At 40.5% G+C, this 20,326-nt stretch overlaps 1 protein-coding gene across 1 annotated transcript; it reads left to right on the forward strand.

Annotated features, from left to right (window-relative positions):
* Positions 1-293: 293 nt before the first annotated feature.
* LOC116208309 (early nodulin-75-like) lies at positions 294-2,460 on the forward strand. Its single transcript, XM_031541681.1, has 2 exons — positions 294-645; positions 1,092-2,460. Exons 1-2 carry the CDS (start codon positions 345-347, stop codon positions 2,231-2,233), a joined length of 1,443 nt encoding a protein of 480 aa, XP_031397541.1. The 5' UTR covers positions 294-344; the 3' UTR covers positions 2,234-2,460.
* The last annotated feature ends 17,866 nt before the right edge of the window (positions 2,461-20,326 follow it).

The raw sequence follows: 20,326 nt of genomic DNA on the forward strand, positions 1-20,326 counted from the left end.
CTACGTGAATTAGTCGGCCAAATTTCTAAAACTCCTTTTTATAAAAAGAAAAAAAACAATAATAGCAAATAATCACAATGACACTCATATTCTAAGCATGCTCATGTCTTGAGATCTAATTTATGATATGTGTCTAATTAATTTCCCGAGTACAGCTCCCTATATTAGGCTCATAGAATAAGAAATCCCACCGTCACATGTCTTTCTCACTATCTAGAACAAAAGTCCAAAAATGGGTGACATGGTTGGTGACGTAAGGGGTCAACCAAAGTACTATAAATTGGCACTCTCGTCCCTCCACTTCTCACCAGTCACTCCCCCGTCTCCCAAACCAAACTTAAAACATGTCCTCCTCTCTCAAGTTCATGCTGGCATTGCTCCTTGGAGTGGTGCTTCTCACCACCACTATTGTCAATGCCGATCACCCCCACGGCCCTAAAGATCACGGCCACAAGCCACCACACAAGCACCACCCAGGGAGGTTCCTACTCAAGTACGAGGAAGATGATCACAAGCCGATCCCCGAACACAAACCAGATCCGGAACATGACAAGCCTCCACATGGTGGCCACCACCCCGGTCACATTCTTGTAGAAGAGGCTGAAGATGGCCGCAAGCCAGTCCCTGAGCACAAGCCAGGAAAAGGTACGTACTTGGCAGAATTTCAATCAAAATAATTTTGTTTGTTCAATGTGTTATATATATATATATATATATATAAATTGATACCATTAGAAGATTCATCTTATCGGCTTCCGTAAAATTCACTCTTCATAGTTCAATGTTAATTTTAAATGTTTGTACTATATTCGGCTTCTCGTAAAATTCACTCTTCATAGTTCAGTGTTAATTTTAAGGTGGTGTTTGGTTTCATAGTAGGATTTTAGAATTGTGATTTTGATTTTGATTTTGAGTGGTATAAATGGGGTCCACCCTTTGACTTTGTAAGAGTTATGTTGTTTTGTTGTGAGAAAAAGTAATATAAATGGGACCCACTCTTTGACTTTGTATGAGTTATTTTGTTTTGTAGTGAGTAGAATTAAGTTAGAATTGTGACTTCTCATGTTTTCTTGCACCATATTTTTTTAAAGGCAAGGGGGAGAAGCCACCACCGGAGCACAAACCACCACATGGTCACATCTTTACCGAAGAGGTCGAGGAGATGACCAAGCGTGAGGGCGAGAAGCCTCCACCAAAGCACAAGCCCCCACACGGTCACATGCTTGTCCAAGAGGTTGAGGAGACTGACAAGCGCAAGGGTGAGAAGCCTCCACCAAAATACAAGCCCCCACATGGTCACATCTTTGCCGAGGAGGTCGAGGAGATGGACAAGCGCAAGGGCGAGAAGCCTCCACCAAAACACAAGCCCCCACACGGTCACAATCTTGCCGAGGAGGTTGACGAGATGGACAAACGCAAGGGTGAGAAGCCTCCACCAAAGCACAAGCCCCCACATGGTCACAACCTCGTTGAGGAGGTCGAGGAGATGGATGAGCACAAGGGTGGGAAGCCACCACCAAAGCACAAGCCCCCACATGGACACAACCTTGCCGAGGAGGTCGAGGAGATGGACAAACGCAAGGGTGAGAAGCCTCCACCAAAGCACAAGCCCCCACATGGTCACAACCTTGTCGAGGAGGTCGAGGAGATGGATGAGCACAAGGGTGAGAAGCCACCACCAAAGCACAAGCCCCCACACGGACACATGCTTGTCCAGGAGGTCGAGGAGATGGATGAGCACAAGGGTGAGAAGCCTCCACCGAAGCACAAGCCCCCACACGGACACATGCTTGTCGAGGAGGTCGAGGAGATGGATGAGCACAAGGGTGAGAAGCCACCACCAAAGCACAAGCCCCCACATGGACACAACCTTGCCGAGGAGGTTGAGGAGATGGACAAACGCAAGGGTGAGAAGCCTCCACCGAAGCACAAGCCCCCACATGGCCACAACCTTGCCGAGGAGTTTGAGGAGATGGACAAACGCAAGGGTGAGAAGCCACCACCGAAGCACAAGCCTCCACATGGTCACAACATTGCCGAGGAGGTTGAAGAGATGGACAAACGCAAGGGTGAGAAGCCTCCACCAAAGCACAAACCACCACATGGCCATCTTCTTATAGAAGAAGAGGAAGATGCGTACAAGCCCCCACGCAAAATGAAGCCATCCACTCCTGAAAAGAAGCCAAAGGGTCCTTCTCACAAGCCCCCACACAAACCTCCAACTGGCAATTGAACTATCCCGTCTATCGATCGTTACCATGTAGAATAAAGAGTCGGTCAGTGCTCAGAATGTGGAGACTTCTATGGGTTTTCCAGTTAGTGTCGGCTTAGTTTCACATCATATGATTCAGTCATATGCTGTTCTACCACTCTATCACTTGTTGAGTATTGTACATTATGGAGACTGTGTGATCACTTATAGTTATGATCGTATATGATGAGCCTCTTAATCTCTCCTAACTTCTCTCTGCAGAGCATGGACAATGTGCTGATCAAATAGTGCTTCCTTGATGAATTATAGTTCAGATAATGGTATCGACCTTAACTTGGAGTGTCAGTCGGGTAGCGACTGGCACCAATCAAAATGATAGAGCTAGACAATCGCCACATTAATGAGAGGAAATATGCTTTATAAGCTTCCAATACATTACATGATACATATTATCTACTATTAATTAGTTTAAATATCTACCAATAGGGGTTAGTTCAAGCGGTTCAGAACTTATTTCCGTTAAATAATGTCTCGATTTCAAGTATTATTAATCGAGAAAATCCATGTTTTGAGAATTTTACTCCCTCAGTGAACCATCTAGACTAGACTAGATTGGTTGGTGCCCGTTGGAATTTCAAATACCTGGGTACACACCGAAAAATTAGTTTAAATATCTTGGTCGACTTATGTACATTTAGGTTCAACCTACATAGAACGGAATCGTTCAGGAGGATATTGTGTTAATTTGTAAAGAAAATTTACAGTAGTGTAACTGAAATAGGGTCACGGATGCTTCTAATGGCTGAGGAGGCATTACTTGTGCTGTCTTCATTCTTTTCTTGCACACATTTTTTACTCTTTGCTAAGATTGAAAATCCCAGTTCGCTTTCTTTTCCTTTTTATGACAAGCAAGAAATTTTTGTTAAGAAAAAGGAAAACACTGTACATCGGTTCGTCACTTCGATAATGTACTCTTTTTCGTTGTTATCGGATAATGTATGGACTCTATAAACCTTGTACTTTCATGATGAGACCTCATACTAAAACTAGGTCAAAAATCAGCGCTTCCCAACGGGAATATTTATTTTTTATTAATTTTTATAGTTTATTAAACATAATTTCATTCGATTCAGGATCATATATAAGAAAGAATTTATTTATCTTTTTATTTTTCATTTTATTAGAGAGTATTATCATTACAATTTTATTATAATCATTCTTTTAAATTATAGGCTACTTTTTTATATATAAAAAATACATCTAATCTTAGTTGTGACTAATTTTCTGTACTATGTATTTTTATGATTAAACTTAACAGGGATTGAATTACAATTTATAAGAATGAGGTATAATTAATTAGATGATATAATTGAACAAAGAGAATACCCACGATAAATAAAAATTTGAATTCTTTTAGAATTGGGAAACCTATTTAGGCAACCTTTGTTATTGGTTATGAACAATAAATAAATAAAGGACTTTCTTTTTTGCTTGAAATAAATAAAGGCTATTAAGAAGAAGATAATGAATGATTTAAATTTGCTTGCTGGTAATGAATTATAATAAATAAAGGCTTTTTCTTTTTATTTGAAATAAATAAAGGCTACTAAGAAGAAGATAAGGCATGATTTAAATTTTTTTGAAAAATGAAGGCATTTTAAGAAAAAAAGGAGTGAAAAAAAAAACTAAAGAGAAAACGCCAGCCAAGGAAGAAAGAAAAAGAAACGAAAACGAAGGAAAAAAAGGGACAGCAAGGGGACTCGACCTGGGCAATTAGAAAGCGAAAGAGATGCTCCTAGGACGCCGCAAGTCCAACTTTGTTAAATTCGTGGTGCAAATTAATTTTATTTCAACAAGTTAACGGGAGAAGGGGGGAAAACCACGCTTGGAGTATAGCAAAGGCCCGTACGCGCTCCGCGGGCCCAACGGTCCTAGAATCATATCTCTTCTGGATTATTTACCCGCGTGATGCAGTGGGTGGAAAATTTCCCTTCCATGTTTTGATTCATTGTAGTAGTTTTTGTGGTTCCAAATTTCATCTTGTCAGGACCTACTGCATGCCATGTTGCACGGTTTGGGAGTATCTACCTTCCCAGGAAACACGTGAGGAACGCGCGTTAGAAACAGTCTCTACTACCTGGTTACAACCCGAAAAGTCGAGACCGGTGAGTTACCTGTGTTTAGGGGTAAGAAATACACCTAGTTGCTAAGGCATATAGTCTTGCAGAAATGGTGGTTCCGAGTTTGGGCATTCTGTTACGTGCATGCCTAAATCCAACACGCCCTGTCGATACTCTAGTTTGTTTAAGGTTTACTGCGTTGATTAAGTTTTTGCTCGTCTTGTTTGGTTTGACACCGTAAATTTGTGAAAATAGTCGAATCGGACTAAGAGATCGAAAAAGGATCGATTCCTCGTGTCAGAGGATCTATCTATCATCCTCGTATCTCGGTTAACCTGGCCATGATGACCAGTTCACCATATGGATCGGGCCCATGACCTTGATGGTTCCACTCATCTTGGGGACCTTTAAACCGACTCGATCGGTTTTGACTCTCGGACCTCACGCTTGCCAAATCGGGATCATGACAATAAATAAATGTACATATAAATATCCTTATATTGTACTCTCACTATAAATACAAATACATTAATGAGATCCATGTCGGTTCACGTTTGGCCAATAGTTTGCTAGTGCTTATCAGAAGTTTGAAAGACATAAATAGAAATTAATGCAATGTGGACTCATGAGAGCTAGGGTCGGATCCGACCGAGCTGATAAATCCTAGGAGGATTGAATGGTCCTCGAGATGGTCACGAGATCCGTCAAGTTCCCAAGTGTTCGTCTAATCTCGTTTCATGCGCTCCAACCCGAGTCATCCTCTACTGGGATACTACTCGGTGACTCAAAGCTTGATCCCATTCCACGTTCAGGTCGAGCACATTCGATGTGTAGGGGCGTTGGACCTTGTGATCGATGATTGGAGCGTTGAACCCCCTATTGTTCGTATCCTATTGGTTCAGGCTCGACCCGAATAAAAACAGAATGAAACAGACAAGTGGTGAGTTCTTTGCCAAGTTTACATGATTGTCCGGTTATGATTCCCAGTTGCTCAGCACACAAGTCTTTGTCCTAGGCACACAAGTCCTATTTGGGCACATATAATTAAAAGTCGACCGTGGGTCAACCTTGAGGGAATGTTGCACTCGGTTTTGTTTAAAAATGAACTCAAAAGACACGGGGTCTCTTCCTTGAGTATGACGATGTGTGAATTCTTTTTAAGTTTATCTGATAAATGACACTGTGAGATTAACCGATTATAATTGGAGTTCAATTTTTACTTGAAGCCTAAACCTAGGGTTTGGCCCACCCGTTTCCGTGTATTTAATTATGTTTGATGTGTGATTAGTTGGTTTTCGTGTTTTATGACAGATAAACTCAATGTAATGTAGTGACTTAGGAGGTGGGGAAAGCGAAATACCGCAGAGGTACCAAGGTCTTTGCTCATGTCATATGAAGGACCGGACAACCTTTCACGGGTTTTCTTGCTTGTGTCTCTAATCCACACTCCTAAGCGCCCGATTGATATTAGAATGACCGAAGCACTTTAGTTGGAAAGAGAGGGCTGTGCATATGAGAGCATACCACAGGGGTACCAAGGTCTCTGCTCATGTCGTATGAAGAACCAGACAACCTTTCGTGGGTTTTCTAGCTTGCGTCTCTAATCTACACTCCTAAGCGCCTGATTAATATTAGAATGACCGAAGCACTTTAGTTGGAAAGAGAGGGTTGTGCATATGAGAGCTACACCCGCACGGGCTCTTATCTCTTCCCGTGGCTCAGAGTGTTTCGATCACTCTAACCCTATGGTCATCGGTAAGTCAAGAAACGATCGTCGTGCCCTTATACCAAAAAAACTGTTTTCTGAAAAATAATCAAGATAGTGTGTCGACCAATTCCTTGGATCCTCCAAGGTCGTGTGAACCCTAAAAGTGCTAAGAGAACGGTCGTTCCACCTGAAAATGGTCCAAGAAGTACGCTCGCATTTCCACTCGAGCCGCCTCAAATTGAGCCTAGACTCCAGTCAGGACGCGCAAGCCCTCCGTAGATGTCCATGCTATGCAGACCAAGCGTCTCGATATTATGTTAAAAATTATGGGTTTTGAAAAAGGCACGATTATCAATTCATGATTTATCGACTCGGTTACAAATTAGTAGCCAGTTTTTGCGATTTATTTAAAGTATAGTGAATTAATTACCCGAGTGATTTGTCTTATTTACTACGTGTGTGGAATTAATTAATTTTAATGAATTTACCGAATGCTCTTGGTTTTGTGGGTTTTGAATCGTTGAATTGATCACTAATGGGCCATTCGAATGGAATTCTAATTCCTAAACATTTTAATTATTCAAAAAACGACTCCTAACACGAGGACTTGGACAGGTTCCAAAGGGCCAAGGAGGTTCGGTCAATGATGGTCGTGACCCTCATAGACCCTTGTGGGCCCGCGACGGCCTTCCTCCCCAAATCCATACAATTTATTGCATATCAACATGTTAAATGAGTGATTAATCATTAAATTGGTGTCGGTAAGGAAATTGAGATTATGTGAAAATCGGGAAACAGAGTTGAATCGACAAGGAGAGGCTGCCACTTTACTCGTGACGGGTCAAGGGGCTCTCGACCACAGCCCCAAGGGCATGACCGAGGGGTGCCTTGGCCCAACTCGAGTCAGGCGTGGCCTCCTTGTCTCGATTTGAACCGTTCCTCACATGTATCATCAATTAACCACAATATTGAGCAATCATATACTAAGTACGTGTTGGCATGTATAACGAGGAAAGGTAAAAATGTGGGAATCAAACAGAATTGGAGCGAGGAGGCCACCAAGGACCCGAGACGGATCAAGAGGGGTCTCGGTCCCATCGTCACAAGTATGGCAGAGAGCCTCTTTGTCCCGGTTCGGGTCAAGGTTGTCTCTTTAACTCCAATTTCAACCGTTTCCCCATATAACATCAACATATCACACAATTCAGGTAAATATGCATGAAGTTGGCATGGCAGGCCCAAAAAAAAAAAAAACAGCCTAGGGACCGGGCTAAATCGAGGTAGAGGCTCCCATAGACCCGGCCTCTCTGCCTCACTCTCACGAGTAAGGCCGACTGCTTTCTTGGTTCATCTCGAGTCATGGAGACCTCCTTGACCTCTATTTAGTCAATTTTTTCCGACATAACGCAAGATGATACATGATTCGAAAAAATACATATGTATACACAACACAAGAAGTGTAAAAATACGAAACTAAAGTAAAATCAACCGCCTTATGCCTTACATGTGCCATTAAACTTAAAATACCTACTCTTCTAAGTGTCGGAATGTTATACCTACGCCTCGGGGTGTGAAAGAGGTGGCTCGAAGGCTTGGGAAAGGCAGCAACAAAGCTGGAGTAGCAACGTGGAACGAAAAGTCGAGGACGACTTCACGGAGGACACCGAGTTGTGGGAGGAGATGCGCTACAACTGCTGCTCCACAGGGGCTCCCGACTTATCAAATAAGGTAGAGAGAGAGAGAGAGAGAGAGAGAGAGAGAGAGAGGGCACACTGAAGTCGGGGATACACGATGAAGCTCGGTAAGGAAAGAAGAGACGAGAGGTGGCTTGAGTATGGCACGCTGAGGGGTTGGGCCCTTGGTCCGTGACTCTCCTGACCATGGGAAGGGTGTGAACCACGGGTGGTTTTCCTACACATGTGAGCACAACTCACTAAAGTCGTGTAGAGAGCTTGCTCGGGCTTGAAGCAAGCAAGAGGGGCTTCAGGTGAGAGAGAGTGCAGTGGCTGTGATGGCTTATTCTAGAGGGTTAGAGGCCTCAAATGGAAAAAAAAGAAAAAGAAAAAAGAACATCACCAATGGACTTAGGAGATCGAAGAAATGTGGGGTTTGTAATTTATTTGAGTTCGGGTTGGGTCGGAAGTAGTGATCAGAAAACCAAGTGGTTTTTATGTGGAGCTGCTACAATCGAATTCTTCAAGGGAGAGAGGGAGAGAGAAAGAGAGAGCTTGAATGATAGTTGGCTTGAATGGGAGTTGTGTAAGGTTAGAGAGAAAGAGTTGTCTTGAAATGGAAGATGAAGAGGAAGAAGAAGACGAGAGGAAAAAGATGATGAACAGGATGAGAGTGAACGTGGATGGAAATGTAAAAGAAGGAATGAATGTGTATGTATAGAAGTTGATGGGAGGTGATGGTGAAGTAAGTGGAAGAGGATGAGATGGGCTTTGTGTAGTAGAGGGTGAGGAAGATTGGATGGTAAGGTGGAAAGAATAAGAGAGAATCTTCGGCGAGGCCGACTCAGGTTGAAGGGGTCGGGTTTCGACTATGCGCGGATCCGATCGTTTATGGGAAATCGGACGAGATATTGTTGAAATTATCGAGGAGATGCATTTTTGGAGCCCAACATTGATAGTCTTCGGGTATCCCGTTGAGCTAGGAGTCGCGGGTACTCAGGGGACATTTTGTGTCAATTCGAATGATTTGAGCAAAGTAGAGCATTGCGATCTTTTCCCCGCGCGTGGTTACCTTGTTTTGGTTGTTTCTGTATCCTTAGTTGTTGAGGTCAATCGGTTGACTTTTGTTGACTCAGGGTTGACCTAGGGTCAACTATTGAATTTGTGGCTTAGGGCCTTGTTGAAGGCCCTAGATGGTTTATGGAGTACTTGGAGCTCGTCAGGATGATCCCGTGTTGAAATCTACTTCAGAGGCCAAGTTGAGAATTGTGATCACTTTGAGAGTCCATTGGCTCAAGAAGATGAGTTTCGAATGCGCTCAGAGGAGCTCCTCATCCGTTTGACATCCATAGAACCCCATGTTGGGTACATTCATGTGATCTAATGATCAAGTGACATTGGATGTCTGTTGGAAGTCGCCTACGATTACTGAGGAGTTGCTCGGGAGGAGTAAATGATTTTCGAAGATCAGTCGGAAGAGTCCTCCTTGGTCTTGAGAATCCTTGAAACTAGCTCTGCCTGACTTTGGATACTCGCGAATGGCCTGATGAGCCAGCTGCTCGGGAACCTCGCTGGAAGGGTTACTTTTTCCACTCGGGAGTCACTCATGAGATGTGGATGATTTCCGAAGATCGATCGAAAGAGTGCTCCCTAGTCTTGGGAATCCCTAGGGTTAGCTGAGTCTGATTTCAGGTACTCATGATTGGCCTAAAGAGCCAGCGAATCGAGAGCTTCTTTGGAAAGGCACATTTTTCTGCTCGAGAGTTCTTCGGCTTGAGCAAATAGATTTCGGAGAGCAATGAGCCTTCCGAAAGCTCGATGAGCCCGGTGAGCCATCTGCTCAGGAGCTCTATTGGACAATCCCCTTTCTGCATCGTCAGTCCACTAACTTGAGAAGACACGTTTCAGAGAGCGATCTATCGGGCCGTTCATCATTTTCTGGTCATGACATATTTTTGAATCCCAATATTGGCTATCTCCTGGAAGCCCAGTGAGTTAGTGACCCGAGAACCCTTTTGAGTTGGGCATTAGGGCCTCTTGAGCTAGTACACGCGTTGTCAATCTTCTTGAAGGCTTTCACGGACCTCTGGGTGAAATCATGAGATTTCCCGTATTATCGCTATTAAGGCCGTCCAGGTGACTTGGTTGGCCTGATTGTGAATACTGATCCGGAGCCTACCAAGACGTTTTCTGATAACATAGTGGAGATCCTGGTCGGGACGTGCTTTAGAGCTCTCAAGCATCGATGAATCAAAATGGGATGCTGACATAGTTTGTGTAGTAACCAATATAGAGTATACTTGAAATTAATGATAAAGCTATTTGTGTGTAATAATTATGAACTCTCCATTGATAGTAGACGATTCATATTTTTTTGAGAAAATTATATTAATTATTGATATTCATATGATATAAAAGCGAGCATTTCTCTCCAAGTTAATCTTAATTTAAATTTTCTAGTGTGTCTAATTAGAAAATCATAATCACAATATAATAAGACTTAAGTGGCCTACTAATTTTAAATGAACGAAATTTACTTGAAGTTGGGGTTCGAAATTCGTTAAAGTCATCTCCTGACCATAGTCTTACCCAAGTAAAAATTAGTCTCAATCAGTATATAACATTGTTTTTCATCGAAAAAGATAAGGACATTTCTAATGCAAAAAAAAAAGAAACTACTTAAATTGTAACAAATTGAAATAGACTTTTTATTAATATGAATTGATGTCAGGTAATTTGGCACTCATTTTCCTTAAGCAAATCTTAGATGCGAGTCATGTGATAGGGCGAAATTCACAATATGGTGAGTTTTATCATTTAGCAGACTGACTCTGCTCTTACCAAGATTTGATCGGATGTGTTGGACTTCTGAATACTTATTTTGATTTAATTGGATATGTTGGACTCTCGGATATGAGGTAGTGTACATCAAATTTTTTTTTGTATAATTAAACATAAATTAAGAAACTTAATAAATAAATATATAAATAATTAAGGAAATTGAAAAGAAAAAAAAAAGAAAAAGAGAGAAGGGTAAAAGTAAGGCAAATCACCTTCGTCTCCCTAATAAAGGGATGGACCAGTTTTTATTTATAGATATGAGGTGGTGTACATCGAGAAAAAATTGTATAGTTAAACATAAATTAAGAAACTTAAAAAAATAATAAATTAGGAAATTGAAAGAAAAAGAAAAGAAAAGAAAATGAGAGAAGGGATGGACCAGTTTTTATTTATATAATATAATATAATATATATAATCTATATAATTTGAAGTGGTATTAGTTGGAGTTTGAAGTTATGGTTGGGGGATGAAGGAGGTTGCTTAGAGAAAATTTTAAATGATCCTATCTTGTACTGACGCGACGAGGAAGAGTGAAGAAGAATTATTTATCAAAGAATAATTATGGCAATCATTCGGGCGATTAACACCTATTTCTCTATTTCATGCATTTTAATTGGTGCTTCCTCACATCACGTGGCAATGTATGATCACCCAATAACTTCTCACTTGCTTGGGTACTAGGCTATTGGAGAATTATATTGCTAAAGTGACTCCGACATTGTTCGATGCTTAATTACTAGTCAACAAGAAGCTGTTCAAACCATTGCCGGTTTGCTTTTCTCATTTCCCATACTTGCCAAAGATTGATAGCTGCAAGTGGTTCACAATTTCAGAAAGGGCAACTCTTGGGCAGATTAGTTGACATGTTCATGTCACTGCCCTTGTCACTACTTTTCTAGATCATTTCGTATTATAGTGTAGAGGCAATATACTCTTTTCGATTACAAAGGAGGTTTAAGCCCTAGTATGATGAAAGAGAAATCTTAAGTAACTGATAAAGAGGTATAGGTAGTCCCATTAGTATCAAACGTGTGACCTCTAGGTCGATAGGCAAAGGCGTGTGCCATTACGCTATACCTTCTTTTGATTGTAGTGTAGTGTAGCGGCAATGTACTCTAAACTATGTGTCAAAAATATGAAATTTATAATGTAATGTCAAAGGGTACATACTTCGATTTTTGCTGGGACTATTTGTACAACATGCTAATTACCATATTTTTTTCGGGTTATAAGAGAAGGCTTATGGCCTAGTATACGAATAGAAATAATAAAACTGAATAAAGGGACACATAAGTCCCATTAACTAGGAATGGACCCAAACCTCGTGATTCGGGCAATGATTTGTATCGCTGCACTAAATTTCCTTCCTCACTCATTACCATATTTGACAGATTGATAATCTAGTCAAGATTACATGCGCCTAATTTTCGTTTAAAAAAATAATTTCTTTTATGAAAATTATTAGTTAGATTGATTTTTCCATTTCTATATATATAGTTGCAATACCTAATATATATGAAGGCAAACATATATGTTTTCTTTTATATATATATTTTTTTCAATTCCAAAAAAGGTCTATAGTCTAATAGTCTGCGTGTGGTAACCATGAATAGATGGAAAATAAGAGGATGATAAGATGGGTAATTTTAAATCCATGATAATGCAACATCCTAAATAGTTGTTTGGACTATGTTGAGTACTAGCATTGTGCAAGAAGGGGTCTTGGTATAGTGGAACAAGACGTCGCTCGAAATCAAAAGGTCTTGGATTTGATCATCATCAGTGAGACTTATGTGTTCTTTAATTTAATTTTATTTCTTTTAGTTGTACTAGGTTTATGTGCCTCTTTATTATCGAAAAAAGTACTAGGATCGTTATATAAAAGTAAAATGATCAGAGTACCCCTTCGAAATGAATAAATACATTTTGAAAATTTTCAAAACATAAAAATGAATTTTTATTTATTTTCGAATATAAAATAAAATAAGAATGAAAAAAAGATAAAACGCATTCACAGGTGGACTCGAGGGGCAGCGGTGGGACCACCCCAAATTCGTCTCCCATATCCCTCCTCTTTCTTTTGGGGAAATGAATTTGAGGCAGGAGGGTGTTGGCATCGGGCATCAATCATACCAGACGAGGTTGGCAGGGACCTTTCAGACAGTCAACCACTTAGCGAGGTGGCCGTCACCCTCTTTGCTTCTAGTCGTAAGCTTCACAAATGTCATAATTGGTTAATTTTAAAACAAAACGGGAACAGTTCTATCCATATATATCAATTACTATCTTGATCAGTCCAATCCCACCCTTAAGTAAGATATTTTTTAATGAGAAATCATATCTTGTCTGGTCATTTATCCTATCCCGGCCTCTAACAGTACATGGATTTATCAATGAAATCCTGTCATTCTTATTTGGGATATAAAGCATGCTCAAGGGAATAAGGAAATGAGAAATAGTAGTGTTCTACATCCAATTGAGTTTGAACTAAAAATCTTTTAGTTTAAAATCGAAAGCAGATCTCTTTTTTAATTTAGCAGTGAACTTTGACAATTGGCCTACTTCACTGATATCTTAATTAATCCATCCTAATTTGAAAATTTGCTCTACTTTTTCCGCCTTTCCGTTATTTACTTTGGAAAAGCACGTAGGTTGCAATTCATTTGTCAAAAGGTTACAACTCCATCCTAATTGTCCTTTTTGTGGGTAGCCTGATATGGATTTTTCCCAAATATGTCCATATATTTCGGTATCTCTCTCATGGGAGAAAAAAAAAATTGAGTAACCTGGCAATTAGGTCCGGAGTTACTTAGGTCCCTAAGTTATTTTTTTTGATCATTTGAGTTCCTGAGTTATGATATTTGCATCAATTGGGTCCTTTTTACATCACTTACATAATTTTGCTACATCAAATCAGTCTTTTGTAACATCAGATAAGTTATTTGCTACCTCATTTAGTTCATTTTCTAAAACAGTTAAGTTCCGGACACATCAATTCAATCCTTTTACTACATCAAATAAGTCCTTTTGCTAGGTCTTTCCGTTAAATTGAAGGCTTATGGTGTTAAATACTACATCAAATAGGTCCTTACATCCACCATTTTTGTTTTTTCAGCATATTCATTTTTTATTTTTATTCCTTTATCTTTTCTGTTATTTTCCCTCCTTTGGATCCACTAGGTTATTTTTAATAAAATGATATTATGGAAAATAAAATAAATTTTAGAAAAGGAAAATAAAGGGGACAAGAGGAGAGGCGATGGTAAGCGATGGGGGCTCATCACGGCACGATCCCCTCAATTTGAATTGCTAGCGCCCTCAGTGATCACCGGCGACCTCATTCGAGGAGTGGTGGCCTGGATCGAGGCCACCCACCGGAATAGAGAGAATCCCCAAATTTGATTTCTCTCGATTCCAACGGGTGGAGTATCAATCCCAGCCATCATCCCCTCGATTGGGATCGTCGGTGACCACAAAGGATGCTGGCAACTCCAATTGGGGGTTTGGTGCTCTAGATTGAGGCTCCTCCCATCGGAATCGGAATAATTTCCAAATTGAGAGTTCTCCTGAATTCGATTGGTGGGGCCTCGATCTTGGCCACCACCTCCCCACATGGGATCACCAGTGATCACTAAAGGTGTTGATGACTCCAATCGGTTGGGCGATGGCCAGGATCGATGCCCACTCGTGGAATTGGGAGAACCTCAATTTGGGAATTCTCCCGATTCTGGAGCGTGGGACCTTAATCTTGGCCACCACCCTCCCGTTTGGGTTCGTCGGCATCCTCTGTGGTCATCGGCGACCCCAATTGGGGGTGATGGCCGCCAGCGAGGCCCTCACTACTAGCTGTCACCCTTCCTCTTGCCCCTTCAATTTTCCTCTTTTTTTTTTTCTTATTAACGGAATTTTGTTACATCATTTACGTCCCTAACAACCGTTGGATGGAAAATCTCAAGTACTAAATTGATGTAACAAAAAGGACCTATATGATGTAAAATCATTAACTTAGGGACCCAAGTGATGGAAAAAATAACTCAGGGACTTAGATGAAGAATCCGAGGACCTAATTGATATGACGTAAAATCATTAACTAAAGGATCCAAGTGATGAATAAAATATTTCAAGGACACATCACTTTGATAACTCTGGGACCTAATAGTTAATTTACTCAAAAATGAAAATCTGTAATTACCCACACCTCCTATATCCACTTGGTGCAGTTGCATTGCTGTTTACTCAATCGGACATAGCCAATGAATGGAACTCAACATGCTCAAAATGATTTGCTCCATCAAATGCTCCAGAATAACACCCAGAACTTGTTAATGATCATATATATATAAAATCATATCCTCATCATTGCTCTTATTGCGGATATATGGGCGACCCATATGGTCCTCGCATGATCATTATCTAATTTCCTTCATCATGGAGTTGACATCGATAGTACTGCAGCCAATCTCAATCCAAGCAGAACCACTTTCGTTATTTCTTCACTCGCACATTCGCAATAAAGTGAATCATAAGAGTAATCATTACTTATTTATCCAAATAGAAGAAGATAAACAATTACTCATCGTTCATGATTATATTAGCCAATTCATCCGTGTATGCGCGAACTTACTATCTTTAATAGAAATTAATATATATTTTTTATTTAACTCATTATTTAAAAAATACCCATTACTTTATGTAGTTGAAAGATGAAACAGCCCATGGTCGAAGAGGTGACTAATCATGCGTGTATATACAATACGGCCTCTTATATATAATAGATTGCTAGGAAAATCCACTGGAATTTATTTAAATTTTCTTTTGCCCGAAGAATTTATTTAAATTGCTTCACAAAAAAGAGGCACCTATTTATTTTTGCTTAGAAAGGTAATTAAAAGAAAAGAACCACCTCTTAATATTCTACTAGGGAACTAATATAAATATATGACGTCACCGCCCATCTCAGCTATCAATCTTTTTTGTTCTCTTTAAACGTATGAAACCGACAACGAATGCATGGATAGAGGGAATTGAAAGAGAGGACTGCGTTTAAGCATATGGAATTATATGTGAGGACGATCGATCATAAACATCACAAAGAAGCGTTTGTATTTTGGGAATATAAAAGTTCATTTTTTGAAAACTAAACACTTGCTGACATTGGAGTGTTACATAGGAAAGATAGAAAGTGCAGAGAGATCTACATGCATATAATGTTCATATAGAAAGTGATGATGATCGTTTTGGGCATGAACAGTATCCTTAGCATGAGCCCAGTGGTCGATGTGTATTCAATATTTATTAATTTTTGTTTAAGATTAGGGTAATAACAAAAAAAATTTAATTTTTTTTCACATTTTAATGATTTTAGCACGAATATTTTAACCAATTAAATCACAAACTACCGATTAAATAATAATATTAGCACATCATCAATTTCTCTGTTAATTTTAACCGGAAATGTTGACGTGTACATGATGATGCCACGTGTCTCACGGTGATTAGCAGAGTGGGTCTCACATTTAAAAAAAAATATTCTGAAAATTTAAAAGAATAACAAAAAAAAGAGCAATCAGGTCGTGTAAGGTTGAAGGAAGAGGATGGAAGGTGGCCAGTGATGGGGGTTTCGATGTAGGCCACCACCGCCCAACTAGGGACCCCAATTGGGGTAGTGGGGGCCGGCGTTGAGGCCCCCATTGGTCGGAATAAAAAATTCCCAAAGTTCGAGGTTTTTGATTCCGATTGGTGGGGGCTTAGATGCCGGTCCCCACCCACAATAGGGGTCAACCGGCGATCTCTGTTGTCTTCGACGACCCCAATTGGCAATGTGGGGGCCAGCTTCGAGGCCCCCAGTGGACAGAATCGAAAAATTTCCAAAGTTCGAGGTGTTTGACTCCGACTGGTGGGGACTTCAAATACGCCCCCACCATTGGGCACCTCCCCTCCTTTTCACTTTAGCCTTACACTGCCTTTTTTTTGAATCCTTTTTTAGTTTTTTTTTAATTTTTAGAATATTATTTATTTTTTAAAAAAATATGGGACCCAATCGTTCAAGCATCATGAGACACGTGACAATGTCATGTACACATCAGCAATTCCGATTAAAATTAATAAAGAAATTGATGGTGTACTAACATTATTATCCAATAGGTAGTCTGTGATTTAATTAATTAAAGAAAAATATTTGTGATAAAATTATTAAAACGTGAAAATTTTTTTTGTTATTAACCTTTCATATTACAGACAGTACGGGGCATGTGACTTGGTTTCTACATGCCGATGCCCATAGCAATGCAAAGTGCAAGAAGCAAAATGAAATCAACTTTATTTCTCTAATGATATCTTACGTCATCTAAGCAACATTTGTGTTTTTTCATTTTCTTTTTCAAAAAGTGACTAGTATAGAGGCTCTTGATCATTACTTTCTTTCAACTATTCACTATTTTTTTCAATTTTTTTCATAATTCAACAAAACAATCATTACGATCCCAAATAAATATAATTATTTATAGTTGGAATGAATTAGAGTTTAACTCCACTCCATTCCCAAACAAAGTTATGCGACTTTGAGAGTGATGGTCTGAATTACTCAAAATCCGGTCAACAAAATGATACCTCAACTAAATATATTCAAATGTCATTTTTTTTCGTTACATTAAAGGTCTATATATAGCCTTAATATTATGAATTAGAAATCTTAATCTATATATAACATATAATTACAAACAGAAATGATGATTAGCATTGTAACTTCAATTTCCAGATCCTTAGCCATTGGTTGAAAGACTTTTCACTCACTAACTTCTAATTAATTATAGAGATAATTATTAAAGATAGAAGGAATATTAAAGATAGAATGTATATTAAGAATCTTTGTATTATTTTCGGTAGTGTAGATATACCATTAATTTCTCTTTCCCCCTTTGTACAATCGCACAACCTATTTACTGTGCTGAATTATTCAATGGAAATTGAGTTGAATTGCTCCATTATTCACATGGTATCAGAGCAGCAAATCGATTGAATTTTTTTTTTGATTGCAAAATGTCAAACATCAGTGATGAAGAGAAGAGCTCAAGACAGGGCAACAACAGGGCAGGGGACGGCTCGGTGAGGAGCATAGACATCCCCCCGGTCTATGGTCTAGCTTCATCAGACAATACAGGGGCTCGAGTAATTGCATGCACCCTCAACGGAGATAATTACCTGACATGGTCACGGGCCATGATCATCGCGCTTCGGGCAAGAAACAAACTTGCCTTCATCGATGGCTCTCTCGAGAAACCGGGAGATGAAGAACCCCTCAGAGAACGGTGGGAAAGATGCAACTCCACAGTTCTGGCGTGGCTCTTTAACACCATGGAGGGAAGCCTTCAATCCACAGTGGCTTACGCAGTGGACAACAAGAATTTATGGGACGACCTGAAGGAAAGGTTTTCAGAAGGAAATCAGTTAAGGGTTTTTCAAATCAAGACTGAAATTTGTCTTCTCAAACAAGAAGGATTAAGCGTGCGGGAGTATTTCGGCAAATTGAAGCTCTTGTGGGATGAGCTGGAGTTTTACCTAGAGCATCCGGGCTATAGTTGCGGGGCGAGCACCACTATTGCGGCATAGAGAGAAGCGGAAAGGTGCTATCAGTTCCTCATGGGACTGACCTCGGAATTCAATATGATCCAATCTACGATTCTCAGCATAGAACCGCTGCCAAATTTGAACAAAGCGAATAAAATGGTAGCGAACGAGGAACGACAGAAGATGGTGACGAGGTCTCAGGAAGCCATGCCCGAATCAGCTGTCTTTCTCGCCAAAGAAGACGCAAAGCTCGGGCGGACTGGAGGAAGCAGATGGCAGAGCTCGGCGGAAGGGAAAGGAACCTGCAGCTACTGTAGGAAGATGGGCCACACGAAAAATATGTGTTAGGCCTTAATCGGATATCCATCTTGGCATTCTAAGTCCAAGGTGAGTGCAGGGAGAAGGCCCGGACCAATACAGGGCAAGCAGGGCAGTGGGCTGCGAGGAAAGGCCCAAACACAGCGAGGCCCAGACCGGGCAAATGCGGCCCAGGCAATGGAGACAACAAACTCACGGGCCGAATGACTAGAGGCCCTGCCCGATGAACAGTTCTAGCATTTATTATCCATGTTGTCACAAGACACCATCGACTCGAACCGACTCGTTGGTAATGAATTTAATTTTGTGACTTTGCAGAATGAATGGATTTTAGGCATAGGAGTATCAAGGCATATGACAGGGTGTCTTGAGCATTTTTCGAGGTCATCTCCAATCAAAGGCAGTGCACCGGCATATATTCCTAACGGGGCATGGTACAAGTCACTCGCATGGGAAATGTGAAAATTGCAGAATTGATGGAACTTACTAACGTATTTTATGTACCGACTTTCAATTGCAATTTGATCTCTATTGCACGGTTATCAAAGGAGATAAATTGTCATGTGATTTTTGACTCAAATTTATGTGTGATCCAGGACCGCACCTCAAGGAGGACTCTTGGAGTGGGTGAACTTCGAGGAGGGGTCTATTATCTGAGGCGAGTGACCGTCACATCGCAGAAGTGCCAGGCAGTCATGGCAGAATTCGTGGATATATGGCATCGGAGGCTCGGTCACCCATCTCGCTCAATAAAATCAGATGGTATTAATTTATGTTTTGGAGAAAGCAGTAATAAAGAGTGTGATGTATGTCTTAGAGCCAAACAGACACGCTCTCAATTTCAATCAAGTGCAAATAAAGCTGAACATCCTTTTCAGTTGGTACATTATGAATTATGGGGACCATATAGCGTAAAAGCAAGTTGTGGGGCCAATTACTTCTTGACCATTGTTGATGATTTTAGTCGAGGTGTATGGATTTATCTGTTGCGAGAAAAATTTGAAGCTCGGCGTTTTATCGTTGATTTCTATAATTTGATTAAGAATCAATTTGGGTGTGCGATTAAAATTCTGAGAAGCGATAATGGGATGGAGTTTTTGTCAGTGGAACTACAAGATTTTTTCTCTACACAAGGCATCATGCACCAGACTTCTTGCATCGATACACCACAACAAAATGGTCGGGTAGAAAGGAAGCATCGGCACATTTTGAATGTTACACGGGCACTCTTGTTCCAAGCCTCTTTACCGACAAGATTCTGGGGAGAATGTGTCTCAACGGCTGTCCACTTGATAAATATCACCCTAACGCCCTTGCTTGATAAAAAAAGTCCACATGAGGTACTCTTTGGTAAAATCCCTAACTACTTGAATTTACGTGTTTTTGGGTCATTGTGCTATGCTCACATACAGACCAAGGATAAGTTTGAAGCAAGGTCTCGAAATTGTGTATTTGTTGGCTATCCTCATGGAAAGAAGGGATGGAGACTATATGATCTGCAGAAACAACAAATATTTGTATCGAGGGATGTACGGTTTTGCGAATTAATTTTCCCCTTTGCGAAGGAAAATGGGAACTTAAGGCAACAAGAAGATGGCGGCTCATTATTCCTTGAAGAAGCCATTACCAATCCAAGAAGTGAAGGTGATGTTTTTCGGTCCAGTACTCGACAGCAACAGCCGAGCAGGGTAATGGACCGGGAGCCCAGAGCTTCAAAGGGGCTCATTTTGGCCCAGAAGACTACGGAGGCGGACTAGAGAGAGAAGCGAATGGGCCAAAGCCAGAAAGAAGGAGAAGCAGAGGGGTCTACGGGTACTAATGGGCTCCAGTTAGCCCAAGAATCCTCTGATCCAGTCCATGCACCAAAAAGAGGGCTGGACATTCCTA

This window comes from Punica granatum, chromosome 5, assembly GCF_007655135.1.
Source record: "Punica granatum isolate Tunisia-2019 chromosome 5, ASM765513v2, whole genome shotgun sequence".
Taxonomy (NCBI): Eukaryota; Viridiplantae; Streptophyta; class Magnoliopsida; order Myrtales; family Lythraceae; genus Punica; species Punica granatum.